This window comes from Trachymyrmex septentrionalis, unplaced genomic scaffold (assembly GCF_001594115.1).
Source record: "Trachymyrmex septentrionalis isolate Tsep2-gDNA-1 unplaced genomic scaffold, Tsep1.0 scaffold109, whole genome shotgun sequence".
NCBI classification, from domain to species: domain Eukaryota; kingdom Metazoa; phylum Arthropoda; class Insecta; order Hymenoptera; family Formicidae; genus Trachymyrmex; species Trachymyrmex septentrionalis.
In genome coordinates, this window is record NW_017304217.1 from 23,799 (window position 1) to 43,675 (window position 19,877).

Genomic DNA, 19,877 nt, shown 5'->3' on the forward strand with positions numbered 1-19,877 from the left:
GACGACATGGTTGATTTGTTTTCTGTTTCTGCACTAGGCTGCACTAGAACTCTCTTTCTTGCTTTCGACAAATATCAAACATACCTATCTCACTTTAAGTTCCAAAAGTATACACTAGTTCAGTCACAGAAAACAGATCTTGTGGCTCATTACGTCTACCACAGTCTATTCCGATTTCGATTTATTTTCTAGTACGATTAATTGTAATATAATATAAGTGCGTTATGTTACAATTATATTGTTAATTGTAATACGAAATTACAATTAATAGATACGTTGCATGCAACTTTGGTTAACTGAGTCTGTATCAAAAGTTTATTTCATGTATTATGGATCCTTTAATATAAGCTAATATAATGTATGTACACGCAGAGAAAAAATTAGCCAACGCAGCTAAAATATAGCTATGGCAGTTAAAATGTATCTTTATAATAGGGACAGCTAATGTCGTCGCTGCCAAAACTTTATTATCTGCTAAAATTTAGCTGCTGCAGCGAAAAATATTCTCTGCTAGAGTAAAATGGCAACCGGCAGCCTCTCAGAAATAATTGTGAATGAAATGTTCGGTTACGCGGCTAAATAGTGAGAAATAGCTGCCACTTACTTAGCTACTCATCTTAACATTGATATTTATCGTGCACTTTCTACAGCGCTAATTCCCAAAGCAATTTGTTATTAGAGTAACTACTCATGTTAAGTACGCTTTTCATTTTAATTAATAAAGATTAATAGGCAGCAAATGTATTTTATCTTCAAACCCAAATTGTAGCAATAACAGTAAAATTTGAACCAGCAATTAATATTTAGCTGATATATTACTAATGTAAGTTCTTTTTTGGCGTGTATGTCTTCTTATAGTTTTATTACAATATATGACATAAATTGATAATATGTTTTGTTATAACTTTTTTATTTTTTATCTAGATCTGATACATATTTGATTTAACTAGACGAAACGAATGAATGGAGATTGGATTTTATTTTTTTATTTTTTATTTTTAAAATAATTTATTTGTGGGGCCAAAATACACTTTCGTCTAAGAACTATAATGTTATAATAAATTATAAAAAATAACATTTATTTCATCTTATTCTTAGTTGAACGGTACGGTAATTGAAATTTCTCGCCGCTGAGAATGCTTTTACAATTTTTAACAAAAAGGATTTGCGTAACGATATAAGAAAAAAAACATTTCTTGAAAAAAGATAGCGAAGTTGTATAACTTATCAATTTATAATTATTACAGCAAAAAAGAAAGGAAGCTCTCAAATACCCAAAAAACGCTGCTTACTTATATTATAATTTGTATTCTTATTTACAAAAGAAATAATTAAATCACAGATTAAAGATATTACAAATTTTATATCTATTATTAAACTTAATCATTCGCAAGCCACCAGTATTTTGATTTCGCTTTTCTATTCTTGAGCTTTGATTTATTAGGAATAGTCATACATACTATATTTCCATTTTATAGTAGGATCATCACTATTCGTGTATTGTGTATATGTTAATTTCTTAATATTATTATATCAGGGAAAATGATAAATGAAAGGAATTTCTTTTTATCATCTTATATATAGCTTTTTGAATCTAAATACAAAAAAGCTTCTAAAGCAAAAAAGAGGTATATATCCGTTATTAAGTGCTCTCTGTTGATACATGAGATTTGGATATAAGGCTCCAAATATCATAGAGATTGAATTGGACTGCTTATACGTGTACAAAAGCTCTATTGTCATTAAATAAACACGCTTTATCTTGCAATGTAGATCTGGTAATTATTAGCAGTATTTAAAAATTTAGCATTGAAATGTATAATATACCGAATGTTCAAAATAAAGTATTACAAATTTTTAGCTCGGAAATACGGCATTCTGAGAAAAATTGTTCAGACGATAGTTATAGGATTTAAAAAGGTCTATTTATTGATCTTACCAGTTTGATCTTGGATGGTGTCGCCAAGATCAGATCAAAGTCACATCGATTTTTTAAAATAGAACACCCTACTTTTGGTTCCAGAATCTAATAGTTGGTGTTGAAAGCCTTCCGAAACGCTATAAGAAAATATTTTTTTATTAAGTAGTTTGTGAGTTATGATGCTTGAAAGTTACAGCGCCGGCATTAATATTATTCAAAGTGTCCGACCGACGGCTAAAACCTCTTCAGTGTTGTTCAGGATTATGTCCTGGATATCATTTGTCAAGATCAAAATTATTGGAGGTAGTATCTCTTATTTTCATTTTTACGTAAAAATGAAAATAAGAAGAATAATCTTCAATGACCTTGCTCTTGACAAATGTTATCCAGAACGTGATCCTGAACAATATTCAAGAGGTTTTAGCCGTCGGTTGAACACCTTGCATAATGCTAATGCTGATACAGTAACTTTCAAGCATCATAACTCGAAAAGTACTCAATAAAAAATAATTTTATTATAGTGTTTTGGAAAGCTCTCGACATCGACTAGTAGAAATGGAAAGTACTACTATTCTGGAAAGTATCAAAAGTAAGGTATTCCATTTTAAAAAATCGACGTGACCTTGATCTGATTTTGGCGACATTATCCAAAGTCAAGCTGATAAAATCAGTAAATAGATATTTTTGAACCCTATAACTTTCATCTGAACATTTTTTCAATAATGCCGTGTTTCCGAGATAAAAATTTGTAACACTTTATTTTGAATACTCGGTATACGTAAATTATAAACTTTCAATATTACAGAGAAGAGGAATGACGTTAAATTAATAGCATCTAATTAAAAATAATCTTGTTAATTTATAGTATTAATGCAACAAATACGTCATCAATCTCTTATTTAAAAAGAAATGTTATCTATTTTATTAATACTATTATTAAATGAACAAGACTTTTGAATAGATTGTTGTTGGCAAATGCTGTTAATACAACATCTTTTCCGTGTATCAATATATTTTTAAACGCAGTAGCTAATATAAAAGTGCTCCTGTACCAAATTTAATAACTGGAACGATTAAAATCAGTTAGCACTAGCAGAGAAGCATATATAATGTCAGCTAAGATTCTTAATCTTGTTACAAATATTATTGATTTCCGTTACAAAAAGAAATTAGCTTAATATATTTAGTTAAATATCATTTTACTTCAGCAGCGAATATTTTCGCTACAGTACCTAAATTTTAGCAGATAATAAATTAAGCTTATTTATTGGTAAACCGGATGGGAAGAGACCATTGGGTAGACCAAGACGTAGATGGGAAGAAAATATTAGAATGGACCTTAACGAAATGGGGTACGAGGGTCACAAATGGAGGGATCTGGCTCAGGGACGGGAACAGTGGCGGGATTTGGTATTTGCGGCAATGAGCTTTCGAGTTCCTAACGCCTAATAATAAATAAATAAATAAATAAATTAAGCTTTGGCAGCGCAATGACATTAGCTGTCCTTATTTTAACACTAAGAAAATGACATTATATTAAATTAACGTTCTGATACATTAAAAATTTAACACAAAAATTTTAACAAAGATCAATTTTGACACAATGCTTTTTACTGTACACAAGGTGCGAGAATTTAACTATATTGTATAATTGTATCGATATGATAAGTACTCTTCGTGATGTACCTTGATCTACTTACAAGAAAACGACAGCTATAAGTGATCGATTATAACCGCACCTCATAGAAATGTATAGCTGTGCCCTCTGAATTCCGCATTTTCATTATATTCAAAATCGGATTAAAATGAACAAACTAAAAGATAATTGGTACTACGGATTACTGCAAAACTAACGCGTAGAAATTATACAGCTTATACAGCTTATGAATATATATGTTTATTTGTTTCTATTCAGCTTTCTGTTTTAGATAAATATGAACAAGAAGAAATTATCAAAGCATAGCGAAACGGAAAATCATTTTTAACGCGTTGGGTGGAACATATCGGTCGATATTTTTCGTGGAATAAAACTTATTCACCTCTTTTCAAGGTTTATTGAATATTCTATTCGATCGATTAGTCTAATATCGACTCCACAAAAAATTCTACTGCATCATACAATTTGTCGACTATATTACTTATAAGCTTTGTGCAAAATACTTCGGAGTATTAATATTTTTTTATTATCTGTGGCATGGATGGTTTTCTTTCCATCGGTATAAATTCATCGTTGTAAAAAGAATGTTTTTTCTCGCTACGGAGATTAATGTCCGCCGCGAGTACCTATGCGAGCTCGATTACACTCCGGGGAATAAAACGCAACTAATTGAATGCGGTCATGTAGGGAAACTCTGCATTGTGCTCCGCATAATTGCGTAATTCAGGAGTATCTACGAAACAGAGTTTCCAATTAGTTCGAATCGTTATATTATCCTTACTTGCGAGTGGATTGCTAGTGTTATCGGGTGCTGCTTTTATAAGTCATAAAGTACGTCGCTAAAATTTACGAACGCAATCACTAAGCGACGAATAGATAGCTTATAAAGAGATTCTAAAGTGAAGACTGATGGGATCATTTGTTTTACCGATTCAATAGAAGTCACACACGTCATTATACATACTACTAAATCATTATTACACGCCTATACACAAATTTTCTAAGGCACTAATCTTTCATATGTGGTATCTAAGTCTCACGCAGGGAAAAGATTAGCCAACGCAGCTAAAACACAACCGTGGCAGTTAAATGTGTCCTTATAATAGGGACAGCTAATGTCGTTGCCAAAGCTCAATTTGTTAGCTACTTAAATTTAGGTGCTACAACGAAAAATACTCACTGCTAGCAGGGCAAATTTCAAATACTGGTATTTGAAATACAAATTGTATTTCAAATATTGTATTTCCAATACAATACGAAATGTATTTTGTATTTTGTATTTCAAGAAGGTCATTCGATGTATTTTGTATTCCAAATACAATTTTAATGTATTTTGTATTTGAAATGCCAAAAAAATTCTTGATAATAATCCTTGAAGCAACGCGAACAGATCTACCGGCTACATTTGCTAAACGTTAGGGCTATGGCAAAGAATAAGACATAACGAGATTTAACTTTCGTAGATATGACGTAGGATAAGGCAGAGAAGAACGTAAATGTCTCAGTCGTGACTAGTCGGGAAAATGCCAGGCATAAAAATTAAATTCTAATTTTTTTCCTAAATCCTATTTTTTCCTTTTTCAATTACAGCTAATAAGTACATTTCAACTTTCTTCCAATCAGTCGTTGTCTAATGCCTAATTTCTGCCTCTGAACAGGTCGTCGATAATTTTATCCGTAAGATATCTCTTAGATATTTCATGGACAAATAAAATATCTGGGGAATATTATTAATAAACATTTAACAAAATTAATCATTAATAAAATTATAGATAACTTACATAGAAATAAAGAAATTGGACATAACTATTACTTTTCTCAAACTATCCGAGAACAGAGCAATAATTCAAAACAAATTAGCTTTATATTTTCTGTTAAAAATAATATAAATTTTAAGTGCAATTAATATTGTTTGTTTTACAATAAGTGATTTTGTGCAACATTCGTGCCTATTTTATAATTAAAAAATCTGATTGTATTAAAAAATATTTTGTTTTAAATAAAAAAATTCAAAATATTTTGTATCCAAAAAAAATATTTTGTATTTGAAATACAAATTTTGAAAATATTTTATATTTTGTATTTCAAAATTGATTAAAAGTATTTTGTATTTTGTATTTGAAATACTTTGATGAAATATTTTTCCAGCCCTGGTTGCTAAAGTAAAATGATGTTTAGATTAAGCTAATTTCTTTTAACAATAGAAACTAATAATATTTGCAGTAAGATTGAGTCTTAGTTGTATATGCTTCGCTATTAGTGCTAAATGATTTTAGTCATTTCAAATTTGATACATAAGTACGTTTTATATTAACTACTACGATTAAAAATATAATGATACACGGAAAAAATGTTGTATTAACAGCATTTGCTAACAGCAATTTAATCGAAAGTGTTGTTCATTCGATAATAATATTATTGAAATAAATAACTTCCGAACAAGAATATTGCATTGATGGCGTATTTGTTTCATTAATACTAAATTAACAAGATTATTTTCAATTAGATGCTATCGATTAAACTTGTTAATTTAACATAGTAACATTATTTTTTTTTAATAAGAATGTTATTGAATCGTACATGACAAAATATAACCAATAGAAAATAGAGCTCATAACGGTCGAACCTGGATCTATGGTGCTTAAATAATTTTGGTATGAATTTACATACTACGTATGTAGTCCTTCAAATTGGGTGCAAAACAATTTTTCGATTATTCAACATTAATTTCCATTTATACCGATTCTCAGATGATTCTCACTTGTGACGTCATAATTCAGTTGAATGTGCGTTTTTTGCATTCTGATAAATGAGATTTAACTGAGTTTTTGCTTATAATTTGCACAAGATCGAGACCGTGTGCTTTAGCGAGTCTCGTAAACTTACTTCAAAAGTGAACCTGTGTTATCATGTGATAACTTTTTGATGAATGATAACCAAAGTAAGGAAATATATATATATAATAGTTGCTTTCCATTTACACAAGTGAAACTGAGTCCGAAGCTGAGTATTTCATACTCAGATAATGACGTCATCGTTCAGTATGTAAAAGGAACGCGCTGAAATAAGAAATTCTCACTAACCTCAAATTGGATTGAATTGGTTTTGAATTAAAGGCGCTAAAATGATTATTTTAACTGTTATTACAAAAGTAAATTAATAGATGCTAATTGTTTAAATATACTTATTATTTAATATTGCTTATTATTTAATATGTAATTTAAATTACGAAGCCAACACTTACCTATACATTCATATGCTATTAGACTTTAAAAGCTGATTCGGACTCGGATTCGAGTCTAATTCAGACTAGTTCAGATTCGAATGAATCCAATTTGTTTTCTTCTTCTAAATCGTCATTCTCAGAATGTTTCGATTCACCTAACCTTCTTAGGAGGAAATTATACCGAATGACTACTTTTATGATCACTGTGGAAGAATACAAAGAATTTAAAGAGCACTTTCGACTAAAATGTTCTACTATTGATCTAACAGGTATGATAATTCATTGATAAATAGAAAACTAAATTGCAATATTTAATTTCTATACATTTTAGATATAATTGAAACTGAATGTTTTATATCAACATAACTTTGGAAAAGAGAAGATATGTGCACGAAAAGCATTTTTAATGACTTTGTTTGGTATCTGTAATGTAGAGATATTAAACAATGCTCCGACAGATTTAACGTAACTAAAAGTTCTTGTCATCATATTATCAAAAAAATAATAGAATATCTGATTTAAAAAAGTGGACAGTATATTGAATGGCCCACTAATAAACGATTACACAAATAAAATCTGAATTTTGTAAAATACATAGGATTGATGGGGTAGTTGGAGATATAGATGGGAGCCACGTAAAAATTAGAAAAGGCCAATTTCCAAACATCATTATGTATATTATAATAGAAAAGGAGATTATAGTCTTCTTACACAAGGAGTGTGCGATCATCAGAAAAAATTTATTAGTTTTTTTTGTGATGAACTAGGATCCAATCATGACAGTTACCTTAAAAAAAAACCGTCTTTATACAGAAAGAGTATACATGAATTCTTCGATAAGAATTTCTTATTAGGAGATTCAGCTTATCCTTGTTTGGACTGGTTGACTTATCCATTTAAAGATAATGATAATTTAACTCAAAATGAAAAAATATATAATTACCTCCATTCTGTAATTGAAAACGTTTTTGGATTATTAAAAGCAAGATTCCGAAGGTTAAAATTTTTTTACAATAATGATTTAACATTTGTAGTAAAATTTATTATAGTTGCAGCTGTGCTACATAATATTTGTATAGACAACCAAGGTGAATTTGATATCGATGAGAATGAGGATAATGAAAATATAATAGATACAGTAGAAGAGTTAGTGGTATAGATAAAAATTATTCCAGAAGAGACGAAATTTTTGCGAAAATGTTTGTTTAAGTATGTATGCTCAATAAAAATAAACTGCAAATGAAACAATTTATTTTAAAATAAAATTAGTTTATTAATGAACAAAGAACAAAGAATAATTTTCATTAATCTATTTTTTAGACATTTTATTTAAAGCAAAATAAAAATAAATAAGCAAAACAAATAAACATTTAAAATATTTATTTTTTGTGTACTATATAGTTTCATTATTATTGACATTGGCAAAATTTTCAACTTAAATGCATTTTACAAATGTTAAATCATTATTTTCGAAAAGTATAACCTAAATCTTCCTTTTTAATAATTTTATATCTTACTATTTTATTTGCTTAAAATAATTCTTTAAATGTTAATAATACTGAGTATTTTATTATTCAATATATTATATATTGAAAATATTTTTGTAATTACTACCTCTTATATAAAAATAAAAATTTATGTGAAAACTTAATCAAGGATCAACCTTCGATTGCACTTTTATAATACTGACTTTTATAGTACTGTCTTAAATATTATAATAATGACCAGTAGTATTTTATGAATTTTTTTCTTGTAATATGTTTTCTAATTCTTGTAATATGGTTACTTTTTTCTCTTGTTTCCACTTTTTTTTATATAGATTAATTTTTGTTTTTTGTACTTCAAGTTTCATCAATATATTGTTTTCTGTTGACTTCTTTTTCATATTCTTTATCTTCAAAAAATTTCTGTTTTACTTTTACTGTTTTACTTTACTTAGTTCCACTGATGGATTTTTTTTTCTCAAGATGAAATAGAAAAGAAAGTGTATCTAAGCTGCTGTCAGAATTCGGTGTTGATGTTCCACATTCGATTTCAGTACTTTGTGATTGCAATTTGTCAACATCTAATGAATATGGACTTGCATTCGATGGTGAATTACCTAATAACTCACATCCAATCTGTCATAAAAAGTGAATTTTACAGGACCTCTTCCCGTTTTAGATTTTATATCTTTCGTATTTTTATACGTACGCACTAAATTAAGCCATTTTTTTGCATGCAAAAATTCGGAGAACTAAAAATTAAAGAAAATATTTTTACTATTATGTTTAAAATAATATGAATATATTAAACGCTCATTAAACGATCGTTTGAAAGCACAAGAAACAATTAAAGAAAGTAATTTTTTAATTATTAAAAATTATTTTATTTTGCTATTAATTTAATTGCATTTTTAATAATTATTAAATGTATAATATAGTTTCACTTACTTTAATATTTTGACTTCCAAGTTCTTCGCTAATAATTGACCAAAAAGTTTTTCTTTTTTATACATGATGCATATCGTCATAAATCGTGCTTCTATAACTCCTATCAAAGTTTCATTTATCACGAGTTTCATTTATAAACCACATGTTTTTTTCTTTTATCTTTGAGAAGTATAAATTTTCAGTGACGATTACACTATTTCCTTCCAACTGGATTGAATTTTCAATTTTGTTTATAAGTGAGCTCACATTACTTGTTCCTTGAACTGGTTCTTCATCAAAAATTCAACTATTTCAACTAGTTTTCAACTATGTTTACATTGCTTTTTGTAAATTCATGACTTATGTCATTTTTATAAATTGTATAATATCTTTTTATTTTAATTATTTTAGTTTAATCATTTTCTTGATTTTTAAAAAATATGGTTTATTATTTTCGGTAAATCCTATTAAATTATTTGTGAATCCATATTCTGCAGTTTTGCTCTGAAATATATTAACAGTATGAGAATACTTTACATCATTTATTCTACAAATACACTTATCAGTGTCTTCCACATAAAAATCATCATTTTTATTGATAATCTATCTATTTATTCGCAGTAAGAGATACATTACTAAAATTTAGCAATTATTTACAAGATTATTTGATAATTATTTAGAATACTCTCTTCACTTTCGATGAAATTAGGTTCACTGTCGATGAAATTAGGCTGACGCGTTTTTTTTTTGCATGAAACGAAAGAATCTGGAAGAAAAAACATTTTGTCGAAATAATTTTATCGAAATCGATGATTTCGACTCGTATTCTAAATAATTACCGATTATTACTATCAAAATTACAATTCTTTTATTATTTTATTCTTACTTGCTTTTTTCGAAGAAAAAGTTATCGAATATATGTAGGTTCATAATCTCACTGTTCATGTAAGTCTACAAAAAGCACACGGTCTCAAGCGTGTGCAGATTCTAGGGGAAAACTCAGTTGAATTTCACTTCTCAGGTGTAAAAGGAACTCAACTGAGTTATGACGTCACAAGTGAGAATTATCTGAGAATCGCTGCAAATGGAAAGCAATTAATGACATCATTAATCTGAGTGTAAAATACTTAGCTCACAAATTCAAACTCACAAATTTCACTTATGTGTAAATGGAAAGCAATTATTATAAGATGCTTATGAACATCGAATTATTAATCCAACTGCATGTCTCGTTTTAGAGTCTTAATTTACATGTCTGAATCCAAGTCATCCTTTTTTACTAACTCTGTAATTATCACAAATCTCAATGGAAAAATTTTTTTTAATAAAATGCCAGAATGTATAGAATCAAGACATCAAAAAGATTTTGATAATAATTGAAAAAGTTGTGCCAAAAAATATTAAAGAATAATTTGTGAAAAGAGTGCAATAATCAGTTTTTTTTGTCAAAAAATCATCTTTTGAGAATCATCTTTATGATAAAAAAAGATACAGATAAAAATAAATAGTGTTTTAAAAAGAAGAAAGTGTGAACTTTAAGAAAAAAAGTTATACTGATTTATTCCAAAAAATATAATTATTTGCATAACTGAAGTAGAAGCATTTTTATACATGCTCGAAAAAATGATATCGGAGGTATGTCGAGTATTTTCTTCTTTAAAAAAAAATCCAATGACAATATTTTATATTAAATATACACTATGCAAAAAAATTAAAGGATCACCTTAGTCCGTCCTTAAAAATAAGTAAATATTCAAAAGAGTGTAACTTCGTCAAAAATGATCATAAGACGAGATTTGTAAAAAAGCATTTTTAATATTTTCCTATTTTTGAGAACGGACTAGGTGATCCTTTAATTTTTTTACGTAATGTATAATGATTTCGACATTATTTACTCACAATTTTATAACTCCGAGAAAATAGTGCGATCGTTTCACCAAAACGCCTCTCTCGCAAAAATGCTTTTTTTTACAATAAATATATTTTTTAATTTAAGAAGACGATATACTTAAATACAGCACTAATAAAAAAGCACTTACTAAAAACGAATTTTCATTTTCGGCAAAAATCTATCGAATTTACAATTGACGGGTCTAAGTCAACCAAGCCAAACTTTTATTGCATCACCATTAGCGTCAAGACAACAATGAAACAATTGCATGGCGATTGACAGAAAGGTCGTTCCAAGTTTTTCACCTCTTACTTCAACTCTGCAATATTAATCGTGCAAAAATAGCGGCAGACTAAAATTTTCACCCGGGTCCAAATGATCCATTCATGTAATTGTTAGTCAATTTAACTTGTGATATTATTGCAGTAGTTCAGAGTGCAGTTTGCGAAAATTTTTAAAACCGAAAAATATTTTAATAGCTGATATACTATTTAATAGTTAAGATATTTCATCCATTTCTCTTGAGAAATCGATAAATGGTCTATCGTATACTAGAGATAATAAATCGAAATACACGAAATCGAAAATACACTGCGGTAGACGTGTAATAAGCACGTCATACCTTGTCGTCAATACGATATTACGCGCAGGCACCCGACAGCATCCCAGAAACTATTGCTCTTGAAATGCTCTGTTACACGACTTATGCTCGTTTCTACCAATGTGAATTAACTTTGATCTCAGTTCAACTTACTCTTCACCTTTTTCTTATTTTTAAAACTAGAAAAAGATGAAGACTTAGTTGAATCGAGAATTAAAGTTAAACTACATTGAAAGAAACGGATATAAGATAGTGAGGAATAGTTATCACTTATTTAGCTACTACTTATTAAGTACATTTTAAGTACTTATTAAGTACGTTTTTGATTTTAACTAACACAGCTAGATGTTGCGGCAATAAATATATTATATTTTGTTTTAAATAGCCAACTTTTAATAATAGGGGAAAGTGAGAGGATTGCGGACACTGGATAATTACGGACACACGTATATCTCTGTTCCTCCGCTCCTCTCAAATTCCGCTATCATGTCACGTTAATTAACGCGAAGCGAGTAGTCACCTAAGCACTCACAACAGGACGTGAGTCGAGAATGCTATTTCCAAGATAAATCACGAAATAATATTTTGGCCACTTTCTTCTAATATTTCACTATTTTATTTTCTGTGTTTTTGTTGTTTAAATGACGATATTGTTATTTATTTTTGTCATGAGAAATCATTATCTATTTAAAAATAATATTGTGTGTATAAATTCTGATTATTTTAAGGTTATGTTTACTTTAATTATTTCGGTTTAAATTAAGTTATGTTGAGATAATTCCAGATGGGTCATTGGAGTATTAACAGACGTCCGATTTTACCTTTGTTTTATATATAATGAAAGCTTTTACATACTAAAATATTATATTATTGACAATGATAATAAGGAAGATGAATTCTTCTGCATATTTTGCAATGAAAAGTACATGTCTCCACCTACGGAGGACTAGATAATATGTCTATTATGTCTGAAATGGGCACGTGAGGGCTGTACTGATGGCATTTCTTCAAATGGATATCTATGTGATATTGGTAATAAGTAAACATGTTTCGTAATTATTCCGACCTGTCTGTATTTACTTAAGCATCTGTCCGTTAATACCCCATAGACTTTGAGTAAATACGGATAGCAAGTGTTTTGTTTCTATTAAAAAATTCAGTTTGTTTATGATAATTTTTATAATATGTTATCTTAATCCTAAAGACTAATAAGTAAAGGTTGACCTCCAATAAATAAAGACTGATTATATTCTTAAATCTTATATTCTTAAATCTCTTCTATTTCAGTTTAAGTTTATGTGTCCGTATATCCCCCATTTTCCCCTAACAGTAAAGTTTGAACTATACAACTGATATTTAGCTGATGTTACTAACAATAAATTCTTTTTTGGCACACATGGAAAATAAAATTCTTTAGCGCTGCAGCTAATTATGCTAATTATCGCTGAAAGTATATTTGCTGCATCAGCAAAAGAATTTGCCACTGTTACTACTATATCGATTTCTTAGCGAGGTATATTTATCTGCAATGATAATGTCGATTATAAATCGAAAATTTGCTGTCTTTAAGTTAACATATGTAACTAACGCAACCAAAGTATTTTCTTCACTAAAGTTGCTTACCCGCGAACAGTAGGTGACACTGTGTTATAAGATGCATGGAAAAAAAGGATTAGCAGTAAGAGCTAAATATATAGCTGTGATAGCTAAAATGTGTCTTTAACAGGAACAACTAATGCTGTTACTGCCCCAGCTAAATTTATTAACTTTGCACTTATGTACTGTAACAACAAATCTTTGCTGCTAGAGACACATCATGTTTAGTTGAATGCTACTTTATCCTTTGCTGCAGAATTAAATAATTTCTATTGTAAGTACTTTTGCTGTGATCATATTATTTTCGCCGTTAATGTTAAATAATCTTTGCTGCCTTAACTATTAATTTTACTTAAAAAAGCAATACTAGCTCCAAGATGTCATAGCCAAAACTGTGATATAGAGTAAAGCGGGGTATAAGTTGGACAAGTTAAACAAACTTTCAAATTGTATAAAGATTGATCGCATAGTGTATTCAATCGAACATACAAAACATACATCATTATTGCATCAGTAATGTATATTTTGTACGTTTTATTGAATACCCTATGCCAAGAGATATAAAGAATTAGGAATAGTAAATAAAAGATCTAGGTATTTTTAAAGAGAGATGTTTGGAAAAAAATAGGAATTGGAAAAGATGCATTAGTAAAGGTGTGGAAATATAAAGGAAGCAAATAAGTACTAAAGGAGAAGCACAGAAGATGTACATTATGATAAAATAGATTGCATGGAGTGTAAAAAGGAATGTCAGAGGACAAGTGAATAATTCACAGAATTGGACAAAAATAAAAAGACAATAAAGATAGGCTGTGGAATAAAGTATTGGATTAGGCAATTAAAGTGAAGTCATAAAGAGAAAGGAGAAAGAAAAGGAAATCGGGAGAAAAGAGGAAAAAAGCTTAGATATAGTTTTGTAATAATAGGATAAGTACTGTGTGTGTGAATAAATAAGAATAGATGATTAAGGATCTCTTTCACCAACCTCGATTAAACTAACTGATGGTTACATGGGGCTTGTTTAGCGAACTCATATAACCATTGATTAGCTTAACTAACGTTAGTGAAAGAAACTTTAAGGTGAGCAAGTGTTAACAGGTGACTAAGAGAACAAACGTTGAAAATTAAAGGATTTAAAAAAAGCAAAACGATGATATTTAATGTAGTGTAAGGAAGCTAAGAGAGATATTTTGTATGATTCTAGTCTGTCTTATGATAACAGTAGAAATTTGAGATGCAATAATAATTAGTATAAGTAGCGTATAGATGAAATAAGTTTGAAAGTGTAAATGTAGTTTGGATGTGTATAGATTATTTATTTTTATAAATCAAGTCTTCTTGGCAAGCTGAAGCAAATAAATAATCATTCAGTACTAAATTAAATGTGCAATACGTGATCGTAATTATATACTGTTTATTTAAGAAAATTTAATATTTTTTTAAATTTATTACTTAAATTGCAATTATGCTTATATAAAATTTTTGTTTGCAATTACAATTTTAATTGTACTACATATGATTAAGAAATGGAAGCAGAGTCTGTAAAAACAGTACTAGCATTTCGCTAAAACTTTTACATGGCGTACAATTGACTTTATAAATTAAATTATGAAGAACTTTAAGGATTTAAATTCTCGTAAAGTTTGGACATCTTTGGCGCTCTTTAAACTTCAGCTACCATTCTAATTGTTCTTATTTCATAAATCCATTCCCGCTATTCTGCGAGATTACAATAAGCCCTTAATTAAAAACTACGAAAATGTATGGTAAATTATACATGTTATTACAATAGATTTACAGTAGCAAATGTTACATAACACTGATTTTTAATCCTTTTGTATTATTTAATTTATCTATTATCTACATTTTTTAATTATTTTCGTAATTGCGCATACACACACACACACACACACACACACACACACACACACACACAGACAAATGACGATTAAACATTAATAAGAATAATCGAACGATCTGCCAATGTATCCATGAGTTTGTACACACAATTCGATTCTCAAGATTTATTAAAACTCGTGATTGATCCATTTGCAATGCTAATTAATGTTTACCCGTCCGACTTTATTCGTCTCGATGACAGTGGCTTGCCTCGCCTTTATTTACCTCCACCTATATTCGTACCCGCGAATCACCACGAATAATTGAAATTAATTGCGCTTCGTCCCATCTATTCTTTCATTTGCGAGCGTACCGGAGACCATTGTTCGGCGCGAAAGGTTGATTAATGTTTTCTATTGTTGAAATAATGCTCAACAAAAACATAAACGCTCTTTGTCTTCTCCAACATAGATTAAGCCCGGTCTCTCTGTTTTTATTTCGTAAAAGTGCACCCTGCACCTTTGCTTACATCTCGTAATTGCGTAATTTCAATGCTTTGTATCGTAAAGTATACATGCGATTGAGAAAGTTAATAATGTTCATCATTTAACTCTCCAATGCACATTGAACTTATATCAGCTTTTTCTCATTTCAATGCGAGACCGAATTCGCATGAGCCATGCAGTAATCCGATTGTTCTTTCAATAATAAAATAAATACTAATTTATCACGCATTCACATCTTGCGTAATTATATATAATTATATGTAGTTAGTATGTTAGTGCAGCCTGTACGAAGTTAGTCTTCCACTTTTTGAATTAATTTATTTTAAGAATAGTACTAGGTTTGTGCCCAAACGTTAAACTACTATGAAAAATATTAAAAAATGAAAAAAATGATTTTTTAAGTCAGTCCTCTACTTTGCATTTTTTCCAATTGTGCTGGGTTGTACTAGGTTGTGCTAACATTGTGCTAAAGTGATAACTTTAAATAATGGTAACAACAGAAGTTATATTACAAGAAATAATTTTTGACAATTTTTTAATATAACAATTATATTCAGAATTATCAAAAATTATTTCTTGTCATAACTTCTATTGTTATTATTTTTTAAAGTTATCACTTTAGCACGATATTAGCACAACCTAGCACAACCTAGCACAATTTAAAAAGTTGAAAAAAATGCAAAGTGGCGGCTGACCTAAAAAATAGTTTTTTCCCATCTTTTGTATTTTTCGTAATACAAGTTTAATGTTGAGTACAATGAGGCACAGTTTTTAAAATAAATTAATTCAAAAAGTGAGGGACTTCGTAGGCTTATCAGTATTAATTTTAAACATAAAATTCTATACGTATATGAAAAAAATATACATAATGCATTAAATCAAAATAGTTTTATTGCAATTTCAATCGGATTAAAATCCATGCTAATCTCCATAAATTTAACAATTTTTGAAGAAAATAATGAAATTAACAACCATATTTTCGCTTTCTGCCACATTAGTACTCGCCGTAATCATACACTCGTTTCTCAGTACTTCCGAATGTCAGTCCAACTACTCGGCCGCAATTTCGTGAAGTAACGAGTAGTCGCATTTCCGCAACGAAATTTAATACGCATCTAGAAATAGTATATCGCGTAACGCGATCTTTTATCATTCACCGCACACTCACATTTGCTGTCGTCGCTGCACCTCAAGTACACGTAATATGTTTCGACTTTCGACTGAATCAATAATGAAATCTTCCAAAGAGATGCGGGAATCGACACCGATGCGACAGCAGTGAACAGGGCAATGCGCTGTTAAGAACGGCCGTAAAGCTACGAAAGGTCATCGAGAAAAAGAAAAAGAGAGAGAAATTATGCCGGACAAAAATCTCGTCTGCCGGAATGGACAACGCGAAAACAAAGATTTTCTTGCCGGCGAAATATCATCCATCGGCATGTCATTACGGCCCAGCGGGAGCGCATCCTCCGGTGAGTAACTACTCTACTTACTGAGGACGAATGTTTGATGCGAATCTCGAAAGCCAGCATAAACCATTTGATAGCGTGTTGCATAATTTGCGTCGACGTATGTGCTGTAATAAATACGTCAGATCTGCGCATATACATAGCGAATTAATCCTTCAATTTTGGAATTAACGTATATTTCAATATATTAGATTAAACATTTTTTTTATTGATTCTTCACCCTTACTCGCGATTAACTAACAATTCTGAAATAATTGCAATTTGTGAAAAAAAGTTTATGAAAGAGAATGCTTAGTTGGCATTTTTCTTCTTTTCAAAAAATATTGTATTTTTGCAGATTAATCATTGAAGGACAAGTTGACAAATAAAACATTTATTTGTTATAAAACAGGATTTATTTATACATGTGGAAAATAAAGTATTCATTATGAATAGAAAAATATTCATTTTAAGCATAGACATTTTTGTGAAATTTTATTCTGCAAATACAAATTTTTTCGAGCTACAATGATCAATTTTTAGATTAAAATTGATATAAAAAAAACTGATATATATCTATTGCGTTATACAATCGATTTCAATTCTTGCAGCTGCCCTAATAGTTTTCTTACGACGTGTCCATTAGTAATAACTTCTCTGCCATGTTTGCGATCCGCAGCGACACAGTTTGTTAGTTCGTGTCTCGCATCTATACATTCCTGAGGGATAGACAGGGGAAAAGATTCGGCCGTAGTCAAACCTGTACGAAGTTGATTGAACAGATTCAGGATGACACATTCTTTCATAAAAACTTCAGAATCGGCTATCTTAACGTTGTCTGTGGCGCAGAGCCACAATATATTATCCAGCCAGTTTTCCTCCTCACGTTGATCGGTTTTATAACTTATACCCAGATCTTGCAGCCACAACGTCAACTGCAATGTGAAATTTAGATTTGAAACTATTTCCAAGAGCGCATTTCTTTCATGTTATAGTGAATCTATCATCGATAACGCAAGCGCGTCAGAACGGAATGCCAGCATCCGGTTATAAATATCGAGAGTAACGCGAAAGAAGATGAAACATTAAAATCTCCACCCATTTTGCGTCCAATGTCATGTTATACAGATAGTCTTGATAACCAAATTAAATTATTAGTTTTGTAATTTATATGCCCAGATCTCGCAGCCACAACGTGAAACTACAATGTGAAAAAATTAGATTTGAAATTATTTGAACTATTTCATTTAAATTTTAGATTTGAAACTATTTCCGAAATATCATTCCTTTCATATATTAAGCTTGAAGCTTGATCCTTGTCGCGGACGCTTTTTCCGTTATAATGCTTGTTTATACGACAGTGTTTTCTCAATTAATCAAACGAAATTTGAAATGTGCACTCACCGTGCCACGACACTGGAAAGTGAGGGGATTTCCAGAGAAGCGGAGTTTCTCGAGGCTGGCCATTGGTACAAGCTGTGTCGGTTCCAGACACGTTAAACGATTCTCCTTGACGTCGAGCCATTTGAGACCTCGCAATTTCTCGAAGACTGTAGACTCGATCGATGTGATAAGATTGTATGATAGGTCTAATCCCTGCAGAGATGTCAGATCGACGAACCACTGATCTTTTATCGATGTGATGTAATTGTACGACAGGCTAAGCTTTTTCAGTTTCCTTAGACTGTCGAATGCGTAATCGGAAATTTCCCTAATGCCACAGTCGTGCATATTCAAAGAAGCTAGATTTTTATTGTATCTTAGAAATGACCGATCGGGAATATTTTCTATCCGCGATTGGAAAATCATGATGTCGTCCACAATCGATCCGCCAAAAAGTAGAGCAGTGCTTAACGTCACGTTGGAGCATTTTAGACGCTCGCCAAATCCTAGGCATAATTAATTCTTCATTACTCGCGTGGAATGTATTAAATGATTGCTATTTATACACATATTAATATATTTAGCTCAAATTATTTCACAATTAAAAAATTTTTTCCATTTATCTTTATGTAAAAAATATATAAAATATTATCAACTTTTATTTAATTTTAAATTTAAAGAAAACATGAAAATTAAAATATGTTAGGGTATCAGAAACACTCTACACCTGTAAAAAATGTTATGTTAAAAAAAACTACGCGAATAATGTAGAGTTAAATAAAACTGACAATATTTATGAAAAATAGCGACGCAAAGATGATAAGATCGGATAATCGATGACAATTATTAAATATTTTTCATCATCTTGCATCTGAAGACACGGTAGTGTCTCGGCTTTATTTTTTTTTTTTATTTTTTTTTACACTGTACTGCTGTTTGTACAGTTCACATTTATTTCAGAATAAAATTATCTTCCACTGTAGGCAACTGAAGCACGCGCGAGTAGCTAAACTAAACAATAAAAGAAAAAGAGATTCTTTGAAGAAAATGGATGAGGAAAAATATTATAGAGTGCTTTACCATCCTCGTATCTACTGGTGATGCACGCCGTGATTGCGGCATCTATGAAGATAAAAACGCAGACAAGTATGAGAAGCAAGACGCGGCACATCTTGAAACGCATTTTGCCCATAAGCGATTGTACGACTGACTGTTCATTGAGAATAGATACAGAATAAGTGAGCAATTCCTCCATACCGAATTATCACAGCCGAATTATCACGCTTCCGTTCTCTAAGTGATACCACGCTATCTGTGAAACAATTATTACGCAAATACCTCGGATGCAGTTCATGTGTTCCGCTGATTGTAAAAATATATCATTAATTGACAATGGTT

The 19,877-nt window shown here is 30.1% G+C and overlaps 2 protein-coding genes across 4 annotated transcripts in view; one reads left to right on the forward strand and one right to left on the reverse strand.

Annotated features, from left to right (window-relative positions):
• LOC108748769 (apoptosis-resistant E3 ubiquitin protein ligase 1) overlaps nucleotides 1-19,877 on the forward strand; it is a 49,069-nt gene that overhangs the window by 21,408 nt on the left and 7,784 nt on the right. For 2 of the 3 annotated variants that reach the window (XM_018487130.1, XM_018487119.1), the window contains one exon: nucleotides 16,896-17,120. The exons of the other annotated variant lie outside the window; for it this stretch is intronic. In XM_018487130.1, coding sequence (XP_018342632.1) covers nucleotides 17,006-17,120 — 115 coding nt within the window. In that variant the 5' untranslated portion in view covers nucleotides 16,896-17,005. The remainder of the gene's footprint in view (nucleotides 1-16,895; nucleotides 17,121-19,877) is intronic. 3 annotated transcript variants of the gene reach the window in all.
• Nucleotides 17,631-19,746, reverse strand: LOC108748795 (chondroadherin-like). Its single transcript, XM_018487158.1, has 3 exons — nucleotides 19,560-19,746; nucleotides 18,501-18,985; nucleotides 17,631-18,031 (listed from the first exon to the last, which is right to left on the reverse strand). The coding sequence occupies exons 1-3, from the start codon at nucleotides 19,732-19,734 to the stop codon at nucleotides 17,681-17,683; spliced, it is 1,011 nt and encodes a 336-aa protein (XP_018342660.1). The 5' UTR covers nucleotides 19,735-19,746; the 3' UTR covers nucleotides 17,631-17,680.

Excerpts from the sequence above, each read along its gene's own strand:
- LOC108748795 (XM_018487158.1), bottom strand. The coding sequence starts at position 19,734 with ATGGAGGAATTGCTCACTTATTCTGTATCTATTCTCAATGAACAGTCA. Across the intron at positions 18,986-19,559 it reads CACCAGTAGATACGAGGATG|GATTTGGCGAGCGTCTAAAA; the intron begins GTAAAGCACTCT and ends AATTATGCCTAG. Across the intron at positions 18,032-18,500 it reads CTTTCCAGTGTCGTGGCACG|TTGACGTTGTGGCTGCAAGA; the intron begins GTGAGTGCACAT and ends TTCACATTGCAG.